This window comes from Parambassis ranga, chromosome 17 (genome assembly GCF_900634625.1).
Source record: "Parambassis ranga chromosome 17, fParRan2.1, whole genome shotgun sequence".
In the NCBI taxonomy this organism is placed as follows: domain Eukaryota; kingdom Metazoa; phylum Chordata; class Actinopteri; family Ambassidae; genus Parambassis; species Parambassis ranga.
Genome location: NC_041037.1, coordinates 19,914,519 through 19,938,642, shown reverse-complemented (window position 1 = coordinate 19,938,642; position 24,124 = coordinate 19,914,519). Strand labels below are relative to the sequence as shown.

General features: G+C 41.3%; 2 protein-coding genes across 6 annotated transcripts; both read left to right on the top strand.

Annotated features, from left to right (window-relative positions):
- Nucleotides 1-1,251: 1,251 nt before the first annotated feature.
- Nucleotides 1,252-5,557, top strand: atg10 (ATG10 autophagy related 10 homolog (S. cerevisiae)). 5 transcript variants are annotated; one of them, XM_028427635.1, is made up of 7 exons: nt 1,252-1,336; nt 1,680-1,824; nt 1,916-2,056; nt 2,165-2,327; nt 3,546-3,643; nt 3,719-3,816; nt 4,297-5,557. In XM_028427635.1, exons 2-7 carry the CDS (start codon nt 1,729-1,731, stop codon nt 4,418-4,420), a joined length of 720 nt encoding a protein of 239 aa, XP_028283436.1. In that variant the 5' UTR covers nt 1,252-1,336; nt 1,680-1,728; the 3' UTR covers nt 4,421-5,557. The 5 variants fall into 5 exon arrangements, with proteins under 5 accessions (XP_028283436.1, XP_028283435.1, XP_028283438.1 ...); XM_028427634.1 differs by having other exon boundaries at nt 1,680-1,832; XM_028427637.1 differs by having other exon boundaries at nt 1,263-1,336; nt 1,708-1,824.
- A 10,287-nt stretch (nt 5,558-15,844) lies between these two features.
- On the top strand, nt 15,845-19,852 carry shhb (sonic hedgehog signaling molecule b). The gene is made up of 3 exons (XM_028427688.1): nt 15,845-16,212; nt 17,870-18,131; nt 19,119-19,852. The coding sequence occupies exons 1-3, from the start codon at nt 15,916-15,918 to the stop codon at nt 19,784-19,786; spliced, it is 1,227 nt and encodes a 408-aa protein (XP_028283489.1). The 5' UTR covers nt 15,845-15,915; the 3' UTR covers nt 19,787-19,852.
- Nucleotides 19,853-24,124: the final 4,272 nt, after the last annotated feature.

Sequence of the window (24,124 nt, the reverse complement as noted above, 5' to 3'; positions counted from 1 at the left end):
CAATAATATGACTCGTTTCTGGTTTATTGGCCACAAACAGCAGCATATAAGAGGACGTGCCACTTTTTACTGACACTGTTTTTAAAGATGTTGGAGTTAAAAACTTGCATCTCACTTCAGTCCAGATCTGTTTCTTAGCAATAGGTGGAGGTAAACTTAAATGATGTAAATGCCTTTAAAATCAGCTTCTAACAAACTTGCCCATAGTCTTTTTGCATCTTGCTGTTCTTGTTTTTCATCAAATGGACAAGAGCACAGTGGTGGTGACAGAATTAATTAGCTACATTATACTGCAAAAATAATGTTTATTTCCTATTATATTGAAAGAACTCTCTGCCATTATTTCTCCTTTTTAATCCCATTCTACAATGCACATACATCATACATCAAGAGCAATACTGCAAGTTTAACACAGCATTTAACCAGCCAATCAAATGGCAGTGTGGACATGGTGAAGACAACCTGCTCCAGTAAGAAAGCATCCCTGGGAAAGAAAGATGATCTCAATGACTTGGTGCTGATGTATTGTGAATTTCACACACACACACACACAAACACACACACACACACACACATATCTATGGTTTACAGTTCTATTTTAGGGATCTCTGTCACTTACCAGACACCATTTATTGATGCTGTAGTAGTGTTTGTATTCAAGCTGATGTGGCGTCTGCCGCCATCTAGTGCCTAATAACACGCACTGCATGACACTGCTTTACAAGTTCAGAAACGTCAAAAACGATAATAATAATAATATAAAGAAAACACACAAAGAATACATGCAACTATCTAATTCACCTGGCAGGCAGGGCCAGAGCATCCTCCTCCAGATTGTGTTACCACTGTGTTACAACGTAAAAATGTTGAGACAAACTGTGGAAACAACAAACATCAAAACAGATGATTCAGCCTTATTTAACACGGTAATATAAAGTCACATACTTAATCATATGTAGCAGTGTTTAGAAAAAAATGTCACATTTTGCGGAAATATAGGCTAATAACTTCATATTTTTATAAACTGTAAAATACAGTCTTATTTATGAAATGTTATTCGGTGGTGTTTTATCCGTTCTGTTTTTTTGTCCATTGGAAACTGCTAGAACTAAATATTAAAATATTATTAGTATTGCTCATATTATTCTTATTCTCTTTATTATTATTTCTTTGGGCGGACAGTAACCCCGGTGTAATATGGCGGCAGTAGAGGGCAGAGACACGCACACGCCGTATTACGTACAGAGGTCATGTGACGTTGAGAGCCGGAAGTCGCTGGTGCAGTTCTCTTCCGTCCGTTTTTATCCATCCAGCCGTGGAAACCTGATGTTTAACAGTAAGTAAACCGAACAACAAGGGGAATGCGACTAAGCGTCTGTATTTTCGCTACATGTTTGTAGAGGAGCTCTTTTTGCTCAAACATATTAAAGTCGTCCTCGTCATAGAGAGTGAAGCTCGTAATAGAACTGCTTTACAGCCTTTGTAACATGTTGTATTTGGTACTTGCCAACCTAATGAGATTTGGGACGTGTGTTTCTGCTCTTAGGTAAAAGAGTTGCTTCCTACTCGCTCTTTTTTCCTCTTATTTACGTCATTAATCATACAACTAACTATGAAGTAACCAAACTAGCCATGTGAGATTTAATGTGGATATTGTGCCTGTTTTTTTTAAACCACAGCTGTTGACTTGACCACACTGCCTCGTAGAGATGAGCTGCCCTGCGCTGGATGAACCGGGCTTTCATGCTTGCTGTCAGCTCCTCCTGCAACAGTCAGAGCAGCTTGGAGATGGTTGGAGCTGGTTGGAGCTGGGGGGTGGTCCAGGTGAGGAGGTGTGTGCTGCTGCTCTTACTACAGAGCCTGAAAGTCAGAGGTGGTCCCTTACCCTTCATAATCATTTCTGGTCTGGGTTAAGGGTTCAGAGGTGGGCTACCTAAAGAAGACTGTGCTGCGGTCCGTGGCTGTGGACTCTAACCCCGTGCAGACACAGGAAGCATCTGGTTCTGAAACAGAGCAGACGTCCATCCTTCAACCAGAGGCACAGGACACGGGAGAGGTGAAGTCTTTATCACATGTTTATTTAGCATTTTTTTTTAATATAACTGCACACTAAACAGAAGCAGCTGCACATTCTGAGTGCCACTGTCTCTTCGTCCTTCTACAGCCCGCCTCACTTAATGCTGATGACCTTAACGATTACATAAAGGACGAAGACGCGGTCTGCACAGCAGTGGACATCAACAGTCAGGTGCTTCAGTACGAGTATCACATCCTGTACTCCTGCAGCTACAGTACTCCTGTGCTGTACTTCAGAGCCTTTACTATGGGTTAGTCACTGCACACATATGTACAGTTTTTCACAAACAAACACATTATGTCTGTTTACTGTAAAGAGTAAATAACCCTAACCCTTGGACATGTTGTGTTTTTTAGGTAATCAGTGAATACAAGTTAACATTGTAGTGCTGTTGCCCGAGGTAGGCCAGGAAGTCTTAGTCAGCTCCCTGTACTGAGTCAGTGTTGTACTTGATGTTTAACCTGAAGAGAAATAACACTTAAAATATACACAACAGTAATTATGCATCTGAAGTAGTTGTGAGCTCTAAGTGGTTTATTTATATTTCTAACACACAGTCATGGTTTTCTTCCCAGGGGTAAATCACATTGTGTTTTGTGTTGCGACTAGAGCTCAACTGTTAATAGATTTCTCGGAGTAATGCTGAAATGTTGCTAGTAAAATAAGCTATAATCAGTATATTCGACACTATTTTAATACATATATAGTATAGCTTGCTAGCTACATTGCCAGGCAGTTATACTGATCAGGGAAATACACTTGGAAATGTCTTTATTTATTTTTTTCATGTTTTTTTTTTCAATGAAGATGACATTAATGTAATCAGACAAACAGTCTAGACATTGTTAATGTGGTAAACGACTATTCTAGTTAGAAAGGCTGATTTTTAATGGAATATATACAAAGGTGTGCAGAGGCACCAGCAGCCATCACTCCTGTGTTCTAATGGAACATTGTGTTAGCTAATCGTGTTAAAAAGGCTCATTGATGAAAACTGCTGTGAAATGTAGAACCGGCCTGGTGACCCCAAACCTTTGAGCGGTAGTGTACGTGGCTCATTCATAATGTTCATTAACTTTTCTGTTTATTCAGTTATTATTATTGTTATGTTACAAAATACGACAGGCCACTTGTAAAGGCATCAGTCATTGAGCCACCATCTGCTCAACAGTGAACACGGCTACATGTGCAATCATGATGAAGCATCTCCTCTTTGTGGTGACACATACCTACAGCATCTATTTTTCTGCATTATGCTGGGTAAAAAATATATAACATATGCAATACCAATATACTGTATATATGATATGCTGCTCCCTAACTCCTTGGTAAGCGACCCTCATAATGTTCCTTTAATAAAAATTAGAGGATTTTTTATAAGGAGTGGTCTGTTAATATTCAGTGTGCCTAATCAGTGTGTCATAAGAATGCCCCCTTGAGTTGATTATATTACTTTTTCTACTTTCAGAGGGGAGGAGTCTAACATTACAGGAGGTGTGGAGCTCTATTCATCCAAACTATCGGCTTTGTCTCCAGAACAGTCCTCTGACTACAATCACTCAGCAGGTAAAAGCAGTCATCAAACTGTACCGTCATACTTATGCTGCTTAAAGCTCCACTGAGATCATGTCTGTGTGTCAGGAGCATCCCCTGCTGGGCCAGCCTTTCTTCATGCTTCACCCCTGTAAAACTGAGGAGTTCATGAGGCCGCTGCTGCAGGCGTCTCACGACCAGCCAAGGTGGGCAGTCCATCACGTGGATTTTATGTAACCCAGTGGACTTTCATTGGTAAATAAACAAGGGCCCCTTGTAGCAGGCTGCATAGAGTAGGGGAGACATTCATAGAACCTAACATTATCTAAACTTGCAACGCTGCCTCAAAATATATTATATAATATATATAATATTATATTGTGGAACTGGTCTCGTAGGTGGGATCAGATTTTTCTATGCTCTACTCATAGAGTATGTGAAAGAGATGACTACAGTACATTATTCTGTAACCCAACACACTATGTGCCCACTAGCAGGTTGATTTGTGCAATGTTTATCTGTGGATCCTGTGTCTGCATCACCGCCCACATCTGTGCATTTACTGAAAAGCTCCAGGCAACTTTTTCCTGCATTTGCACTCAGTTGTGATTTAATATTTGCATATGTCACCTTAATGTGTGTGTCTGTGTGTGTCTGTGTGTGTTTGTGTGTGTTTGTGTGGGCAGGCCAGTGAACTATGTGTTGTCATGGCTCAGTGTGGTGGGTCCTGTGGTAGGTCTGGACATCCCTTTGAAGTACTGCACCCTGCTTCATCCTGCTTCCTCACTCAGCAGTGCTGAACCAGACTGACGCTGCCACCAATTACGCTTCACTGTTCATCAGCAGCAATGAGGGATGGATCATCAGGAAAGACGAGCAAGTGGCCCAGCAGGCGGTGGGATTATTTATATTGCAGATATGTCTACTGTATGCTAAAACTGTTGCTATCATGTAAGCTAAGAAATGGATAGTAGCTGGAGCAGAGATGAGCTTCGCTACAACTGCTTTTTAAACCAGGTTGGACATTTTAACATGAAGGTCTATCAGCAGTGATTCACGTGGAGCCAGTCTCAACTGGAAACTGAGAAGCTGCTGTTGTTCTAAACACCACATTGCCTTCATGTGTCAGGATCAGTAAAGACTGAAACCACAATGTCTGTATTAGGTATCATTCATTCTTTCCATGGGCAACACTAATACTGTCAGTGTCTGTTTCAGGTGAAACATGGCTCCATAAGAATATTATTATGATGTGTACATTCAAAGTGTTTTTGCACATGAAAACTGTGACAGCAAATAATTTGTACCATGACCCTAGAATGTGTGTTTTTATACATATGTTCAATATATAAATATATTTTGACTTTTGGTTTGGGTTAAACTTTATGAGTTCATTAGTTCAGCAGGACATCGTACTGAGCTGTTACTACTGTTTCTACTTTGTTTTCACAGTACATTTGACTAAATATGCATGTTTCTCTCTGAACCTGGTTCAACTCATGCAGTGAGATCATTGGATGTTCTCTGTGTCATGTGACAGAGGATGGTAGAAAGACTTTAGATGAGTCTGAAGGTTTTTACCAAGGGCTGATATAAATGTTGGCTTTTTATAGCTTATGAATTAATTACATAAGGAGAGAGAGTCAGCTTAGTGCTCTGTACCAAGTCCTCAGATCACATATGACACGAGTTGCATGTGATCTGACTGTGAGTCATAGTCACAGGAGTGGAGAGATGAACGGTCAGAACTATCAAAGTAGAACTAACACAGTCTGTGCAGTCGCATGGAGGATAAGCTGGGCTCTCAGTGGTTATTTAATAGGCACACAAGAGCAACAGCAAAATGACAGCAGACTGTGACGAATGTGATAATACAAAACATGTGATTGGACATAAAGGAGACCATTATGTTTTAATACTGTTCTATTAAATACAGTTAGCACTGCATGGGCTGTTGTGGTTGTTCAACATAATGTTTACTGTATGTCTAGAACTAAAGAGGAAAATGTGCAGACCAACTAAAGATCAATTATAAAGACTCATCAAACAGGTGCAACTAGGAACCCTCCGAACTCCACTTTTCACACCTGTCATGTGCAGTGTGTGCTCATTGTTTACTGCAACTTCGTCTGACACCTCACCTGCACCTCAGGATAGCACAACGTAATGGTATGTGTGTGTGTGTGACACTGCAAAGGGCTGCAAGGTGCAATTAAAACCTGGAGCTACTGCAGTGAGGCCTCCGCTTATTATAACCCCATTGACAGTCTGAGAACGCTTCCTTTAAAAGAGGAAAGACTTTTATCTGTAAATAAATTCTAATGATGAAATAGGTAACACATACACATAGGTCAGAAACAGCCAATACAGAGGGAGTGCATAAAATACACACGGTGAGGGGCATAAGAGACTTTTGCAGCTGTGTTGGGCGATGACATTGGACAATGCTTTCATATGTTCTGTAACACAGTGTACATGTGATTTACTGTGCGTTGTAGCAAATGAATTATTGGCCAATTCATAAGGACGTGTTGGAAATATCTCCCAGTAAGGCCTTGGAAGTGTGTGGTGCTGTGCCTACTTGAACCTCTGTTCTCAGTATAAGGCACTTGCTGATGTTTATTACAAATGTATTATAAAGCTCCATCTGTTGTAGAACAACTGGAATGGGGCCAGTTCAGGTGTTCTAGGTATGTAACAACACTTTAGTCTCACTATCCTAAAACAATGTCAGCTTGCTGCAACACACACACTCACACACACTCTCTTACACACACACACACATCAAGACGTCCATCAGCCCATATTGACTGAATCTCAGGGTATGGCACCTCTGGGAGTTTGTGAGACGGCCAGGGCACTTAGGATATTAAACTAGATGCCAACTTCAGTGGACTAAAGCTTTTAAGTGATGCCATCAATTAAGCAGCATTGTGTGTACTGTGCATGTCTGGCAGTGAAGTCAGACAGAAGGGCAGCTTAGGTAAGACAAGTCACAACTGCCAACCAGTGATGTCATTCTACTGAATGCCCAGAGGAAAAATCCAGCATGACCCTTGCAGATTCGCATTATTTTAGTCTCAAAGTCACATCTTCATTTAAAGTGGCATTTTGCTTAAAATCTACATGTCATCATAAAAAATATGACGTTTTTGTTTCGATAACTTCTGTCAAGGCTGTTTATTAGTTAACAGTGACACCTGTGGCTGCTGAGTGAACTTCATTTAGCGTTCAGGTGCCTTGATCCATTGGATCAGGTGATTGCTGTTGCACTGCCCTCTTGTGTTGTACCCTGTGTGCTTTGCTTCGTATGTCATTATCTGTGCAAGCACAGGCAAACTAGCATTGTTGAGGCAAGGCTCTTAGGAGTGAATGACGTTACAGTATGTAGTATGTACAGAACGTTTTTCACATCCATATGATTGTTTTATTCTTGGGAATAAACAACTCCACAAACAAGCACCTGTATAATCATGTGGCATGTCTTGTTTACATTTGTGTTTATCTGGAAGGGTTTCAAGAATTTCCCCTTGGCGATAAGTAAAGGAGTTCTGATTCTGCCTTGCAGATTTTGAGGCTGCTCGGCAGAACCAAGCCTGCAGAAAGTACTTCTTCTAAACCCTAAAAAACTGCACTAAAAGGGTAAAGTTCAACAGAGTGGGCTTCCCCTTAAAAAGGCCCCTTAGTTCTTAGACAAAAACTCAGCTTTTAGATCACTAGATGGCACTTAAATGTGTTGATGCAAAACATCAGGTATAAAGGTATAAATCGTAACAACAATAAAATTAAACTGTATAACAGTTTTGATCATTCATTCCTCTGTTTCCTAGTCTTACCACCTAAAACAAAATCAGTTGTGTTTAATCCATGTCAGCTTTATGGCCACTTTTATTGTTTTATTGGTAATTACCCGATAAAACAGAGCCGACGCTCTGTCTCACACCGGTCAATGACCATGTCTGTGTGGTAGCTGGTACTTGTGATGAGTGATAGTCATCAGAGAGTTGGGTACAGTTGTGGAGGGCCCTCTAACCCACCTAATGATGAGCGTCCATATAAAAGAAAAATGACTGCTAATTCCAAAGCTATATATGTGATAAGTGATACTTTATAGCCCACACACTCCACCACTGCTCTATATTGTTTTAAAGGCATGCTTTTTATGCCAGCTGCCTTACATCATTTTGATAGTTGGCTGTTCTAGAAAAGTGTATATGAGCAGTTAATCCCTTTTAATCATGTGACCATGTCACTGTCTGAGCATCGACCAGCAAAAATGATCCGTCTGTCAACTGAACTTTAAAAAGGAGCTTTTTCACTTTCACACGCATGTCATACCGAAAATCTGCTTTATTCTGGCAAGGTATGATTTAGGAGCCAGCATGCTGCCCTAACTCACCCCCTAACAGCATTTTGTTCTTTAAGTTCAGCTAGTGTTTGAACCAGAGGAAATCTGTCAAACAAGCACTTTTAATGCAGACCCATCAGTGGGACCTTTGTTGCTAAGTTGTTGATGCTGATGTGAGAGGTGACGAGGTTCACGCTATTTGTGCTGCCTTGATCCACTGAATGGTGGCTGGAAGAAAGATTAGGAAATCTCATTAGTGGCTAGATTTGCCACTAATTCCTATACACATTTCCCATAAAATCCTCTTTTGCCAGTGCACTGTTGTTCTCAATAAAGAGAGAGAGCCTGGATGAGAGAACCCCCTACCAGCTGATCACCTCCATCACAACAGCAGATCAGTCATTTATTTTAAATGAACTCTTAATTGCTTATTCAAAACAATAGGTCAATCAGCTCAAATGACTTGGTCACTTTATTGCTGATCAGTTCACAGGCTGTGACTGATTGTATTCCAGCCAATTGTTCTTTGTTTTTTGTGTGTGACAAAAGTCCGCCATCCACTAACACTGCAGTGTAACAGACCCTCTTTTAGTCAAATGAAAGGCGTATTGCCAAACGAACTCTAGCTCAGCAAACCTAAGTAGCTTTTTGCAAAATAGTGTAATCATGACTGAGGAGTTTTATAACAATAAACTATTGTAATTCTCCTCATAACACGGTGCTGTGGCTGAAATGAAAATGAAAAAGGAATGAATTCCCAGAGCTTTAACAGCCCACAGTCTACAGTTAGCTGAGTTACTGTAGGACTTGTCTCATCACTTTCTAAGACATTCTCACAGCTGTCTCCTCATAAACTGCACCCCTGTGCAGCAGCTTGCTTTGGGTCTGTCACAATGCTGTGAACTGAATAAGGTGGAATCCTTTTGAATATCATCACATGACAGACCACATGTTTGTTTATATAAAAAGAGCAAAGAGTTTTTGAAGTTTGTATGAAACAGTTCTAAGCCATCAGGGATAGCACTAAGGCAGTGATAGTAATGGCTGGCGAGCTGTTTTCTTGCTTTAACCTGTGGTAAAGTTAACTGTCAGCTGATAGAACTGATAGATAGCTAACTGGTTGTCACAGACATACTCTATATGCAGATTTCAGACTTGAAACCAACCCAGGACTCATTTCTTGGCCTGATAATTATGCACCATATGGCACATGACCTCAGTCTGGTTGTGTCACAGTGCATTAAGGAGCAGGGGAGAGTTCATGGAAGATCCAATAAATGAGTCCAAACTGTGGGAACAGACTTCTGGTTCTACCACACCTTTAGCAAACAAGACTGACACTGTTAGGGCATGTGAAAATCTTTTCTTTCAGAGCGGCTGGCCGTGGTTTCCTGCTGGCTGAGGGTTGGCACAACTGTGCCTCAGCTCATCCCCCTCACCTGACTGGGGACATTCAGAAACATTAGGTTGTCAGTGTTTTTCCTCACAGACTGATTTAGATGGATTCTGAGTATGGGGTCACTGAGGAGGGCTTGCAGTTAGTAAGACATTATGATCTGAAGATAACATACTGCCATTACCTTTACAGCCCTGACTGTGCCAAGGCCTTATCCTGAATTCAATATATGAGGCAAAACACTGTCACTTTTCATGACTGTGCCATACTACAAATAAACATCATTAAACGCTTGAAAATGTGTCTGTTTGCGAGCCCTGACTCAGGCAACTACAGGCTCTAGGATATGCATCGCCATATGTTTCCACTGGCCCTTCTAAAAAGACTTAATGGTGCTCTGCTCATGATCATAAAAAAGAACCATAGTTGTCAACCCATGGACACAAACTTTAGACGGACTTTAGTCTCTTGAAACCAGAATCCCTGAAGAGAAACAGACAGAAGTCCAGTCAGTCTGGATACTGTCTGAGTGTGTTTGAGACAGCAAAGGGCAGAATTCCACACTGTCCCTAACCCTTATTAGCAGGTCAGGCATGTTAAGCAGTTTCCTTGTTATTTTTCCCCCATTGTACAACAGGTCATTCTAATCCCTGCAGGTTTAAGTTACACTCCAAGTAAATAGAGCGAGGCCACCGGTCATGGAGAAAGTCCAACAGACTGATAAACCACTTCATTTTTTTAATTTCATCATGAGCCATGTATGTGTTAAGCCCTTTATATGAATCACATATTAATATTTGTCAAAGTAAAGACCTATTTTATAAACGTGAGTTGACATGTGAGTCTATCAGTGTCACGGTTACTTAGATCAGCTCTGTGTGAAGAATTTATAGCAGCTAATAAACTGGTCACACCTCATGATGCCCAACAGGTGGAAGTGGAAGTGCATTTGCATCATGAAGCACTTACATAAGTAAAAGAAACCAGTGTTGCCACAGGGGACACAGACTGCAGCCTCCTGGGTTAATCTGCAGGTATAGCCCCCACCGCCCCTTTCAACCTGTTAGCACTGACTTTCAGGTGTATGTGTTAGTCCCAAGGCCAGATGACATCACACATAAACCCAGATGTGCTTGTCTGGCTGTCCAGTGTAAATGTGCCGTGTCTGGGATTGTTGTGGGTTGCCAGGATGTTTTCTGTTTTTCTTGTTTTTTGCCTGGTTCTCTGATTATTATTATTACCCTCCCTGTCCCTGACCTCCCTCATGTGTTCATAGTGTTGTCTTGTGTTTCCTTAGACAGAGTGTGTTTTTGTGTTTTGATGCCTTGTGAATATGGTATGTAAAATCCACATCCCCTAGACTGTTTGGGGAGGCTTGACTTACATTTTAAAAAGCTTTGACCTGGGATAACAGTGACGTCATTTTAACTTCTTTATTTTTTACTTTAGATTATAATATTAATTATAATATTATTTGCATATGATTACATTACCTTGCATTACCTGCTACCAGAGTTATGTCTGATCATGTTCCATGGTCCTTCATATTAAAATTGCCCCCATAATATTGCTAGGATCAGGAGCATCCTGTCTGAGTGAAACTCCTTCATGCTTTTGTTACTTCTAGACTGGACTACTGCAACTCACTACTATCAGGATGTCCACATTACTCCATCAACAGCCTGCAGCTGATCCAGAACGCAGCAGCTAGAGTTCTGACAGGAAGCAGCCAAAGGGATCATACCTGGTACGACCTATGTTTACTAATCAGCCAATAGAAACGCAGCACGAAATGACGCAATCAACATAGCGACACTGGCACAGATTTTTTTTCATTGCTTTGCAACAACAAAGAAGACTGGATGACAAAAGAAATTTGGTTTGTTATACACATAATGGATGGAAATGGCAACATACTTGAACTAAATGATTTTAATGCTAAACATACTTTGAATTGTTTTGATCTATAAGGAAGTCCCACAGAATATCCTAAAAGTCCTCATCCAATTAATTAAAAATAACATGTTGGACATGCCGACTCCAAAATACGTAAACATAGATGATTTAGACCTAATAAATGATAAATGTAACAGTAATGTTTTAAAGAAGTACTTAATAAACACATTATATCCAGGAATAACAAAAAGCTCACTCACTCACAGATTACCATAATGCTGAAATATCAACTATTCCAACAAAATACTTCCAAAAGGTAATATTATTATTACAAAATATCCAGAATGAAGAAAGACTGTTTGCCCTGTCATGACAGCAAATTGTGAAAAAGGCTATTACTTAAATTTGAAATATTGAAACATGTTTGCAGTGCATCCTGCCTACACCCACAAATATGTTACATTCCTCAGTTGGTTGAAATGTGCCTGCAAGCCTGTGAGATGTTTGTCTTCATTTGTGTTTGGAGCAGCAAAGAGCAGACACTTTGGAAAAGTCAGGACATTCATACACCTTTTCTAAAAGCTGTTCAAAGGTTTAGGTTAAAGTTATAATTGGGTTTAGGGTTGGAGTTAGGTTAAAGTTATGGAAATGTATCATAACTGAAAATATAACACAAATAAATCAAAAGAGGAAACAGAAGATGGTGAAGCAGAAAAGCCACCTTTTTTTATCTGGGTCTATTTTCATCCATCACCACATTTGTGGTCAGATCAAACTGTCTGTAACCATAGCAACGACTGAGGAGAAACAAAGGTGAAAAGACAGGAGGGGGATGAAAATAACAAAGAAGGAAATGAAAGACAAAGAAAGGAGGAAGAGAGCTGAGGAGGAAAAAGATTCCATTCATCTTTGTAAATGAGAGGTGGAGATGCTGAAAGAGGAGACAATGGAGGGAAGGAGGAAAACCCGAAGAAATAAGAATGTAGAGGAAATGAGTGGAGGAGGGCACTTATTAAGATTCCAGTTGTGATTTCTAATGCCGTTGATGAAATTGAAATGTTTTATGTACCATGTTTGTCTAATGGGCTGCTTGCAGAAAGTATGGTGCAAAGTACGCAGGAGGCTGGCGGTGACCAACAGCTTCCTCGGGCTTACCTCACCGTGTAAACCATCAGACTTACTGTCTGTGATGTCATCACTTTGTACAGTTCTTGGCTGCCAGACTTTGGGAGTTTGTGGGCTGATCAGCCATTAAGGTGGAGGACAATGTTAAGGTGTATGTTTACAAGCTGTGGGGACAGAACAAGAAGAGCTAGTGTGCGGCATCAACAGCATGAGAAATGTTCAGTTGATGATCAAGAAACTGATGCTAGAAAAAGATGCTGCAGCCACATTTTAACCATCTCCTGACCCTCCCAGAACTTCTTGAAGATGATTTGCTGCTCCTCAAAGCAGCTTCATCAGTTCAAGAATCTTTTCAGGAACTGATGAAACCGCTTTATTGTACCTCTGCATCCTCATGGAATGCTTGTCTCATGACCAAACCGTAGCCTTTTCCCTAAGCTTTGTTAGCTTGAGGTAACATGTATGGGTTTGTTGGCATGTGGAGAAATTTGACCAAAGGGTTTTATTTTTGAAGGGACCAATCAAGCATTGTACATTCAGGTTTTCTGGGCTTCTAGAAATATTTCTTAAAATTTCGAACAAATGTTTACAAGGACACAGTGATGAATTGATTAGGTGTCCTGTCATCTGTCCTCACATCTTTCCCATTATGTGAACACAGTATATTTCAAGGATGTCACAAGGAAATTTCAAATAAGATTTTCTATTGGACTCAACAAAGATTAAAGTATGTCTTTTTTTAACCAAGCACTTTTTAACCTTAACTGTTTTTCCTTATGCTGATGGAGGATAAATAATAAGTGGCATGTTGCTGTGTGAATTGAGGTCAGAATCCACTCGGTGACCAGACACACAGTCTCTAAGGACTGAGGCTGCTCCCAAAGCCAAGACAGTTTAAATCACACTCTTACAAGACAAATGTTCAATCTTGCAGATTGCCCCTCTATACACTCACACATGCACACACACAAACACACACAGGCACACACAAGTACACCAAGAGCACATTCTCTTTGGTCATTCTTTATGTCATTTATTGATCACTCTTAATTAGAGGGTTGGAGGAGTCATAACAGTATTTTTTATCTTATCATTCCTTTAGAATGTGTGCCTGTTCTGATTGGAAGGCCTGCCAATAAACACTGCTGATGTCTTTACTGATGTGATGAGTTAGACAATGATTACACCAGCAGACTCATTTATTGACTATTCTTGTGACAACAATAAAGTTGGACACATGAAAAATGGCACAAATAAAACAATCACTTTGACAGTTGTTTCAAGTGTTTTTCTGTTCTGTTCTGTTTGGTCTGGTCTGTGTCAATCCCCAATCCACAGTCTTTGAAAGTACCTAGGCCACAGTAGGACCCAGAAGTTCTGCTAGTAAAAGCACATGCAATGGTATGAGCTTCGCAGTTCCAGAACACACATAAACCAAGTGAAGACACATAGTATTTGCTATTTATTTATTTATTTGTATTTTTTTTATTTTTTTATTTGTACTTTATTTATTTATTTTATTTTATTTTTTTTATTTTTTTTTTGGGGGGGGGGGGCAAAACTGCTAAACTGAGGATGTGGTGAATCCAAAACAGTTTCAATGATGGTATTAGTCACTTGCTGCATAAATCCAATTTGTAACAAAATGTGGTTCTAGTGTCTGGTTGCTGTTCAAGTGCAGAACTTAGAATTCCAGATTCATCCAGATTCGAGAGAGAGCATGATAGAGAGGGAAAGAGAGAGAAATGTTGAGATAGGTATAGATATACTGTATATATATAGGTATAGCTATACATAGAGATACACTCTTTATATTGGTGGTGGAGAAGAACGGGTGTTGGAGATTTAATGTGATGAGCAGTGGACTCTGATGAGCCTGTCTATTAGATATGATGACTGGCGATAAAGGAGCATTGCAACAACTGAGCAACAAATGATAATGATTCTTCTAATGTGAAGGGTCTGAGCAAGCACACAAGCACAAAGCCATGACCTTACTGCCACCCTGCCATTTATCAGGCAATAGGTAGTGCAATGAGCAGCGTGCCTGCTGTAGATTTTGACAAAATGCTATAAAAAAGTGCAACTACACTAAAGAGGAATACAGTTTTCAATCCCTGCAGGTGAAAAAAGCACAAAAGTTTACATCACAATCTTGTAGCTCATCTGGACCTTTGTGTGTATCAGTACATAATGAGGGCTCCAAATTGACTGTTCCTATTGAAAAGCACTAACCAGCCTGATTCCTCACTTAAGACTCTTAACATAGTTTGAGGATCAGGATTATAAGAAATTCTAATTCCAACATTTTGAGCATTTCATGCCTGCAGTCTGTAGTTTCTGTTAATTGATGTGAGACCCTCGACTAACGCTGCGACAGACAGAACGAGCCACCATAGACTTCATCATAACACCTGAAGATTATTCTGAAGATTATTTTAATGTAACGTTTCAGTTACTGCACTTACATAGAAAAACAACTTCTACTATTACTCATGCATTAATTATGGCTCATGTTGACAACGAATGGAATGAGCATAGCTATAGGAAGTATAAACACAAATGTAGTGGTGGGGGCTAGTAGTCATGCTCCTTCCTGGACACTGGTCTTTCTTTTTTTGTTCCCACTTTTTATTTGAAATTTTTTGATTTAATTTACCGTGAATCAAATCAATCAATGTTTTCATCCATCCACCCATTTTTAACTTGCGTTGTCCTGTACTACAGGGGCCTGTCCCACATTCACGCCTTTCGTCTTTCTAACAATAAACCATAAAAAAGATCTAAAATACTATTATATGGCATTATATCTGCATTACTATTGTCATTTAGTTTGCTCTAGATTATTGTATGTATTCATTAGTGTGAAGTGGAATCCACTGCAGCTGCAGAGCAGCAAATTCCACCAAAAGGCTTTAAAATGTAGCATGACTGTGAGTTTTTCCTAGCATCCATGCTACCAGCCCACAGTGTGCCAAAACAAACATGAGCAAGCTAGATGCACTTGTGGAACCTTTAACTGGTTCTCATACTCAACTGCATTCTTGATTTTGAATGTCACCAGTGTAACAAGTTTAACATTTAAATGATCCAGTGAGTCCTGCAACAGGTGCTTTATGGCCACCACAGCACCCTGAACCCAGTGTTAGAGTAATGCAGTCAGACATTTAAGGAGAGAGACACTACATCCACACAGGAGCTACAGCAGGTTCTCAGAGGTCTCTGTCAAATCTGTGAGTAAAAGTGTGCAGAGGATCAGGTGATGCAGCAGCTATTGATTTTATTCAGATGTTTCGCACTGCAACTTGTGCACCTTACTTTTGTACTATGCTTTTGAAAGCAGGCAGGATAGGGCAGTCAGCGTGAGAGGGGGAGAGAGAGAGAGGAGGAGAGAGAGGGGGTAGAGAGTCAGACAGACCTACAGGAGGTATTGCACCTGCACTGATCCAATTACAGTGGATATAATACTTAAAGAAAAAAAAAAAGAAGATCAATCCCAGGCACCTTCACCTCCTCCGGGATCCTCCTCGTCAGCGAAGGATGGTCCTGATGAGAGTGATGCTGTCCGCGTCGCTCTGCCTGCTGCTGGCGTCCGCCGGCTCTGGCTGTGGACCGGGCAGAGGATACGGGAAGCGGAGGCCCCCCAAGAAGCTGACACCACTGGCTCTAAAACAGTTCATCCCCAACGTGGCTGAGAAAACCCTGGGAGCCAGCGGCAAGTATGAAGGCAAGATCAGCCGCAACTCGGAGAGGTTCAAGGACCTAACTCCTAACTACAACCCCGATATTCTCTTTAAAGATGAGGAGAATACTAACGCGGACCGGCTCATGACACAAGTAGGTGACGGGGGTTTTTGTCCATTTTTCTTTTTACATAATAAGACAGAGCAGATGAATGACAGTGGGACGTGAGCGCATCGCTCTGTTTCTTGCCGGTCTTCAGTTGCCGGCTAAAGACCGAGACCAGTGCTGCTGATGAGTGGCCAGTTTACCGCCTCATGCAAATGGCTTATTTGGGAATATATGTAATATTTCAAAAGAATTTATGAATGACACTGTAACAATTTCACACCGAGGCTAATTCATAGGAGTTACTTTTCTGCTTTACCTTCACAGGGAGTGATGATTTTAGAGAATTAGTTTTTAAGGTCGCCAGGCGTGCAATTCAGTGCAATATTTAGTGAACGCTCCATGAACTGTTCCTGTTCACCATCATGCAGCAGGATGAATGGAGTCATACTGCTGTGCCCAAAATCTCAATTATTATAGGCTCAAGGGAAAATAACACATCCTGCGTCAACCTCATATCACATGTGCTGCAAATACACAACTAAATACACAAAAGCTTGATTGAGGTTGTGACATCATGTGACATAAGCAACAGCTTAACTAATAATGCAACCAGGATGTGTAAGTAAAGCAGGCTAGCAGAATTATAAGCACTTCAATAAATTCATGAATGAAGGCATTAATAACCAACATGTGTCTGTCTGTCACCTTCTTAAAGTGACTGGAAGCTTTTCTGTTGAGTTGGCAGTGCAGTGTCGTCTATGTTCACTTAATTTGCTTCTATTTGGTGTGCTTGAAAATCAGAATGACAACACCTATATTTTATTGGACTAAATGCAAAACTGCTGCTGACATTTGGAAAAGACTCTGCTCACACACCACTGGTGTAAAGGTGCGATGCAAGGTGCTTGCTCATTTTTACGTTGTCATGTGTGATTGGTAAACCACAGACTTTTCTGCTCTGCCTCTACCAATGCTGCCTATGGACTATTAAACTATTTTGATCCTCATTCGGTCAGTAGTAAGACGAGCCTATAAGATTCACTCTCCCTCTGCCTATTAGCAGTTTTAGTTACCATTGTCTGAAAAGATAAAGTTGTCAAAACCTCATTGGTGCTACAAGCCCAGACCAAGACCCCGGGATACAGGCAAAAGAGGCCACATGGTTCTTATCCAAGGGGTATGCAGCAGCATCATTTATCAGCCTTCTGGGTGTTACATTCTTAGGTTGTTGCCTCTGATAACAGTTAGATAACAAACTGTACTCAGCACTCCTCTGCAGGTGTGGCCCAACCCTTTATTAATGTAATGTTACAAATGATTGTCATCTAAAAGACAGTAGTTACTGCAGACAGTGACTCCATCGGCTGTCCCTGCACAGTACCCGGCAGCTCTGCACTGCTCTCTTCCTCAGCTGGCAGTGCGTGACTCTGCTGGGCTCTAACTCCCACTTACGACTAATTCCTCTGCTCACATAAGAAGCCTGGAAAGTCCAGCATAAAGTTCTGAAGTCCAGGACAAGCATGTGAATATACAGAAATACCAATTGTGGTTTGATTAGTAGAGTCTAGAGTCCACCAGATGATGGACATTTTGTCACCTGACAGACTTTTACTCTTAAAAGTAGATTCAATGTATAGTATAAAACCAAACATACAGTAAGGTTAATGTTACTAATGTGAACATGATATCTCTCGCCTTTCAGAGGTGTAAGGACAAGCTGAACTCTCTGGCTATTTCAGTCATGAATCAGTGGCCTGGGGTCAAACTCCGGGTCACGGAGGGCTGGGATGAGGACGGCCATCATTCTGAAGAGTCTTTGCACTATGAGGGCCGAGCAGTGGACATCACCACCTCAGACCGGGATAAGAGCAAGTATGGCATGCTGTCCAGGCTGGCTGTGGAGGCAGGATTTGACTGGGTCTACTATGAGTCCAAAGCCCACATCCACTGTTCTGTGAAAGCAGGTGGGTGAATTTCATTACATGAAACTCACTGATGTCATTATGGTCCTTTTACATGGTGGGCAAGATTGAGTCAGTAAGATGCATTATGTCCAGCTTTTGACTGCAGGAATAATTGGACTATAAAATGGCAACAGTATCAGTCAGTCTTTTTCAAGCAGAGAATCATATTGTAGAAAACAAAGGGGGTTATACCGTAATCTTGATAACTGAGATCCAAACATGGTATTTTTTCTAAAGGCAAACCTAACCAAGCACTTTTAAAACTCAACCCTGGGAGCCCTGGTTGAAAGCCCACATGATGTGCCGCTACCACCTTTCCTAAGAACCTGACACTGCACGTGTCATAACAAGCTGTACCAGAATGAATGACCTTTGGTGTTGTATGTATTTTGGTGAGATGCATCCTGGCCGTGAGAATGTGTTTTACCCACACACTCTCATCACCCGCTGGAGCCAAAGGCAGCACTTTCATTAAGCTGTTTAGTTTTGTCTCGCTGTTTTAGATCGCCATCATGCTGCTGTGTTCCTGGGTCACATGCTTTTGGTTGGCTTTAGGTATAAAACATCCTGGTTAGGTTTACAGATGACATTTACATGGTTAGTTTTGGGGAAAAAAATTACTAAACGTTTGACTCACATTAAAAACTGCTACCATTAAGCTCATACATACGACTCTGACCATGTGTCCGAATGTGACATAGTCAAATTAAGTCCACAAAAGTTTTAAGTATTAGTGTGGTTCAAAATAAGGTCCAATCCGATTTTACTTCTTGTCCCTGACACTTAGCCCTACCCTCTCCATTCTGGGGTAAGGTGAACCCTAACCCTAACCCTAACCCTAACCTGCAAACAAGAGACCAAACACCCCCACTGGATAGTTATTTGATGTTTTTGGTGTTATGGCCAATGATCACAACAGAGAAGCAACCATTGCAACTTGTTCCTTCATCTGAGCCTTTTCTGACATAATCATTCTAAATCTTCCAGAAAATTCCGTGGCAGCCAAGTCTGGGGGTTGCTTCCCTGGCTCATCTATGGTGATGCTGGCAGGAGGAGGGACTAAAACACTGAATGAGCTCCAGGTAGGGGATAAGGTGCTGGCTGCTGACCAACAAGGAAATTCTGTTCCCAGTGACTTCCTCATGTTCATGGACAAGGACCAACACATTTCCAGAGAGTTTTATGTCTTGGAGACCGATGAGCCCTGTCGTAGACTGACACTGACTCCAGCTCACCTTGTCTTTGTAATGAACAACAATAGCAGCAGTGGCATTATGGCTGTGTTTACCAGTAAAGTCAAACCTGGACAGTGGCTTCTTGTTGTAGGGAACAACCAATCAGACCACCTGATCCCTGCAAGAGTAACAAGAGTTTACACAGAGCAACACGAAGGGTCTTATGCACCCATGACATCTCATGGAACTATCATAGTTGACCATGTTTTGGCATCCTGCTATGCGGCTGTTGAGGATCATGACCTTGCACACTGGGTTTTTGCACCTGTTCGACTGTGGCATTCATTTCTGTCCCTGGTTGGGATGGTGAAAGAGTTCAGCAGTGTGCATCAAGTAGATGGTGTCCACTGGTACCCAGAGCTACTTTACTATGTGGGACGTTGGCTCCTGGATAGCAGCTCTTTTCATCCACTGAGCTGAGATATACTTTATGCCAGAAAGACATCATTTGTTCACACAAAAGGAATCATGTCCCAACCCTGACCCAAGACTAAAATTCTACCCATCAATAGTTTGTTTGCCTGAATTTAGTTTTGTTTACAGTCGCTCTGCCTGTAATGTGTCTTATTGTTTTGTATGCCTGTTCCAGGTTTTAGCCAAAAGCTTTAGCCAGCACATGTAACATGTTACTGATAAATCAATTTTACATAGAAATGGCCAAACACCTGAGGATTGAACATGTGTTGCTCTCTCATCTGTTAAAGGTAGTAATATCTTCTGTGTGTGCATCTATTACATGTCCCATGATATGTTGATCACTAGATAAGTGAAAATGACAACACATTGATTGGATTCCTTCTTAGTATTCAATATGGTGCATCAAAAAATTATCCACCACAAAGATAAGTTCAAGTACAGTGCTTGCACCAGAGACTAATATGAATATAGTATGAATGAATCTTCTTTCCTAAAGAGCTGTTCTGAGCCTGTGTGTGAGGTTAAAACAGCCTATATGTCCAACTAAAAATTTGCTGTTAATACAAATACAGGCAAAGGGGTGACCAGTCAATCAAAGTGGGCACATCCTTAATAAAGTCTTAATATAATTAAAAAAAAAAAAACAAATTAATTACACACTGCTCAACAAACTAAAGGGGACACTTAAAGAACACAATGTAACTCCAAGTCAATCACACTTGTGTGAAATCAGCCTGTCCAGTTAGGACCAACACTGATTGTGTTTCAGCTGCTGTTGTTCAAATGGAACAGACGACAGGTAGAAATGAGGCAGTTATCAAGACAGCCCTATAAAGGAGAGGTTCTGCAGGTGCTGACCACAGACCATTTCTCTGCTCTCATCCTTTCTGCCTGATGTTTGATCACTTTTGAATTTTGTCAGTGCTCTCACTCCTAGAGGAAGCATGAGGCGGTGTCTACAACCCACACAAGTTGCTCAGGTAGTGCAGCTCATCCAGGATGGCACATTAATGAGAGCTGTGGCAAGAAGGTTTGCTGTGTCTGTCAGCACAGTGTCCAGAGCAGGGAGGAGATACCAGGAGACAGACCAGTACACCAGGAGACATGGGGGTGGTATGAGGGCCCAACGTCCACCAGTGGGGCTTGTGCTTACAGCCCAACACTGTGAGGGCGATTGGCATTTGCCAGAGAACACCAAGATTGGCAGATTCACCATTGGCGTCCTGTGCTCTTCACGGATGAGAGCAGGTTTACACTGAACAAATGTGACAGACGTGGTCTGGAGACACCATGGAGAATGTTCTGCTGCCTGCAACATCCTCCAGTATGACCGGTTTGGTGGTGGGTCAGTAATGGTGTAGGGAGGCATTTCTTTGGAGGGCTGCACAGCCCTCCATGTGCTAGCTAGAGGTACCCTGACTGCCATTAGATACCAGGATGATATCATCAGACCCATTGTGAGACCATATGCTGGTGCAGTGGGCCCTTGGTTCCTTCTGATGCATGACAATGCTAGTCCTTATATGGCTGAAGTGTGTCAGCAGTTCCTGCATGATGAAGGCATGGATGCTATGGACTGGCCTGCCCGTTCCCCAGACCTGAATCCAACTGCGCACATCTGGGACATCATGTCTCATTCCAGCCACTAATGCCACGTTGCTTCACAGACTGTCTAAGAGTTGACTGATCCAGGTCCTGGGAGGAGATCCCTCAGGACAACATCCACCGCCTCATCAGGAGCATGCCCAGGCATTTTGACTATTGATATTAAGGAATTTCCACTCAAGTTGGATCAGCCTGCAAAGTGATTTTCCACTTTTATTTTGAGTGGAGACCTCCATGGGTTAATATTTTTGATTTACATTAATCATTTTTATGTTATTTTGTCCTCAACGTATTCCACTATGTAATGAATGAAGATTTTCAACTGGAATATTTCATTCATTGAGATCTAGGAGGTGTTATTTTAGTGTTCCCTTTATTTATTTTTTTGAGCACTGTATAAAGATTTACTCCTCTGTACAGTTGTCACAAAAAGGGAATTAATAGAGGCTAAAACCATTTTTTGTACCAGGCTGTAAACATGGTAGTCTACAGGAATTAAAACACTTCCCCTTGTGGCCCCCAAAGGCGGGATCGGAACTGCAGTTTTTGACATTTCTGCTTGGGCTTCATTTCTCAGCCCCAGATGTTGAGGCTTTGTTAGCATCAGATGATGATCTGAGTTTAGTTTAGGATAACCATCATCATTTAGTTTTCTGTGAGAATTTCAGTGTCACTGACCAGACTCTATGCCTCTACACTCTATTTAAATGTAACGTGGCCCCCTGTTTTCTGGCTTGTGCAAAAATGAGCGATGTGTTGTTTGCCACTAACAAACAATCACAGCACACATACAAATAGACATAAATATATACATGATGCATACACACCTATATCATGTAGATGAACTCTTGTCTCCATCTTCTGGCATAAAGGGTAATTACACAAACTGTGCACGTGACATTTGCAGGTAAACACTTTTCTGATTGGTCACAAAATATGATGTTGCATTGAGACTGTCTATGGAGCTAAGCTAACTTAGCTTGCTTAAGAAAGCAAAATGAGATATGTGTCTGTCCATTCAAAGTGGGCATTGAGCACCAGTTACCTGCTGCTGGTTAGCACACTTACACTGTCTGTTCTTCATTGGAGAGCTGCTTTTGGGAAGGTAGGTATGCGGTAAATATTTGGAGCAGGTTATGTTATGTTTCTACAGCAGTTACTAAATGACAAACTATTTCTTGGACTTGCAAAAATGTCCTGAGTATATAAAGATGTACAGAGAAATGTGCCTGGTACTGATCAGTCCCACAGCTTTAATTTTGTCACTGAGTCTAAGCAGTACACTGAATGATTCATGTATTTACGTCTAATGAATGAATGTGGAGTTACTGTGATTGCTATAACTGACTGTTAGGGCCAGTTCTATTTTCATGGATGGATATGAAGTATGACATCAATAAATTATATTTTTATACATTGGATGTTGCCCTCAGACAAATAAGTGACTTGACCAAACATCTGGCAATGATTGCTTCATTTGGGTATAGCCTAGCAGGCAGACAGCCCACAGTTCTCACTAAATCTAATATATTACTGACTCATTGGCTGACCCGCCCCCTTCCACACCATTGGTGACTATGTGGAGAGGCTCCCTAACTTTGAATAGCTGGGGACGTGCACCTGGGTGATGGGGAAGGCTGGCAGCATTTCCAGTAACTGAGAGTTCTGAGAAGGAAAAGAAGAAAGAAATAAAGACTTTAGTGACATTCTACTGCGCCACCATCAGGAGTGTACTGCTGTACCTCATCACTGTGTGCTATCCTGGCTACAAAACAAAAGATGAGAAGGTCAAAGAAAAAGATTATTTGCCCTCTGCCCTTTCTGGATCACATTGGCAGCTTTTTGTGGCTCTCCAGAGTGAGGGTGTGGCAACTTCCATCCTGGACACCACCTGATCAGCCTTTTCAACGCAACGCAATGCAAATAGTGCATTTTACCAGGAAGAGAAGAAGAAGAAGAAGCAGACAGGACAGCAAGGATGCTTTACTAAACAGAAATGTTTTAAGTCTAGTCTGAAAGGTGGAGGCGGTGTCTGTCTCTCGGACCCAGATTGGTAACTGCTTCCATAGTAGCGGTGCCTGATAGCTAAAGGCTCGTCCTCCCATTGTACTTTTATGAATTCTAGGAACTACAAGTAAACCTGCACTCAGAGATCAGAGTGTCCTATTAGGAACATAAGAGATAAACAACATGTCCTGATCATAGATAACACTGAGGTTCCTCAAAGTCATACTGGAGGCCAAAGTATTGCCATCAAGAGAAAGAATGTGTCAGGTATCCGTCACTGAGCCAGGGGCGTTTATTTTGTATTTTGGCTTCTACTGTATCATTTCCTGTTTTATTTTGAAGTCACTAATCTCCCTCTTGTTTCAGATGTCTTGTCTTCCCCTTCCTCGTGTGCTCCTTCCTCCTAGTGATTACCTGCCCCGCCCTAATGTGTCTCGCCTGCGTCTCATTGTCTCTCCCTCCCTCGTATATATTATGTCTGTTATGTCACTCAGTTTTGTGACCATTGCTCTAGCTTTAGCCCTCTGAATACCTTAGCCTATCTGATACTGGTTTTTAGACTCTGGTGTTTTTTTTTTTTTGACCTTTCTCTACATTCGCCTGGCTGATCATCTATGATCATTAGACCATCTATGTACTGACCTACCTTCCGCATTAAAGACACTGATTTTCTCTACACTCAAACTCCTGTCCTGCGCCTGTTGTCGCCAACCTCAGCGTAACCTGACA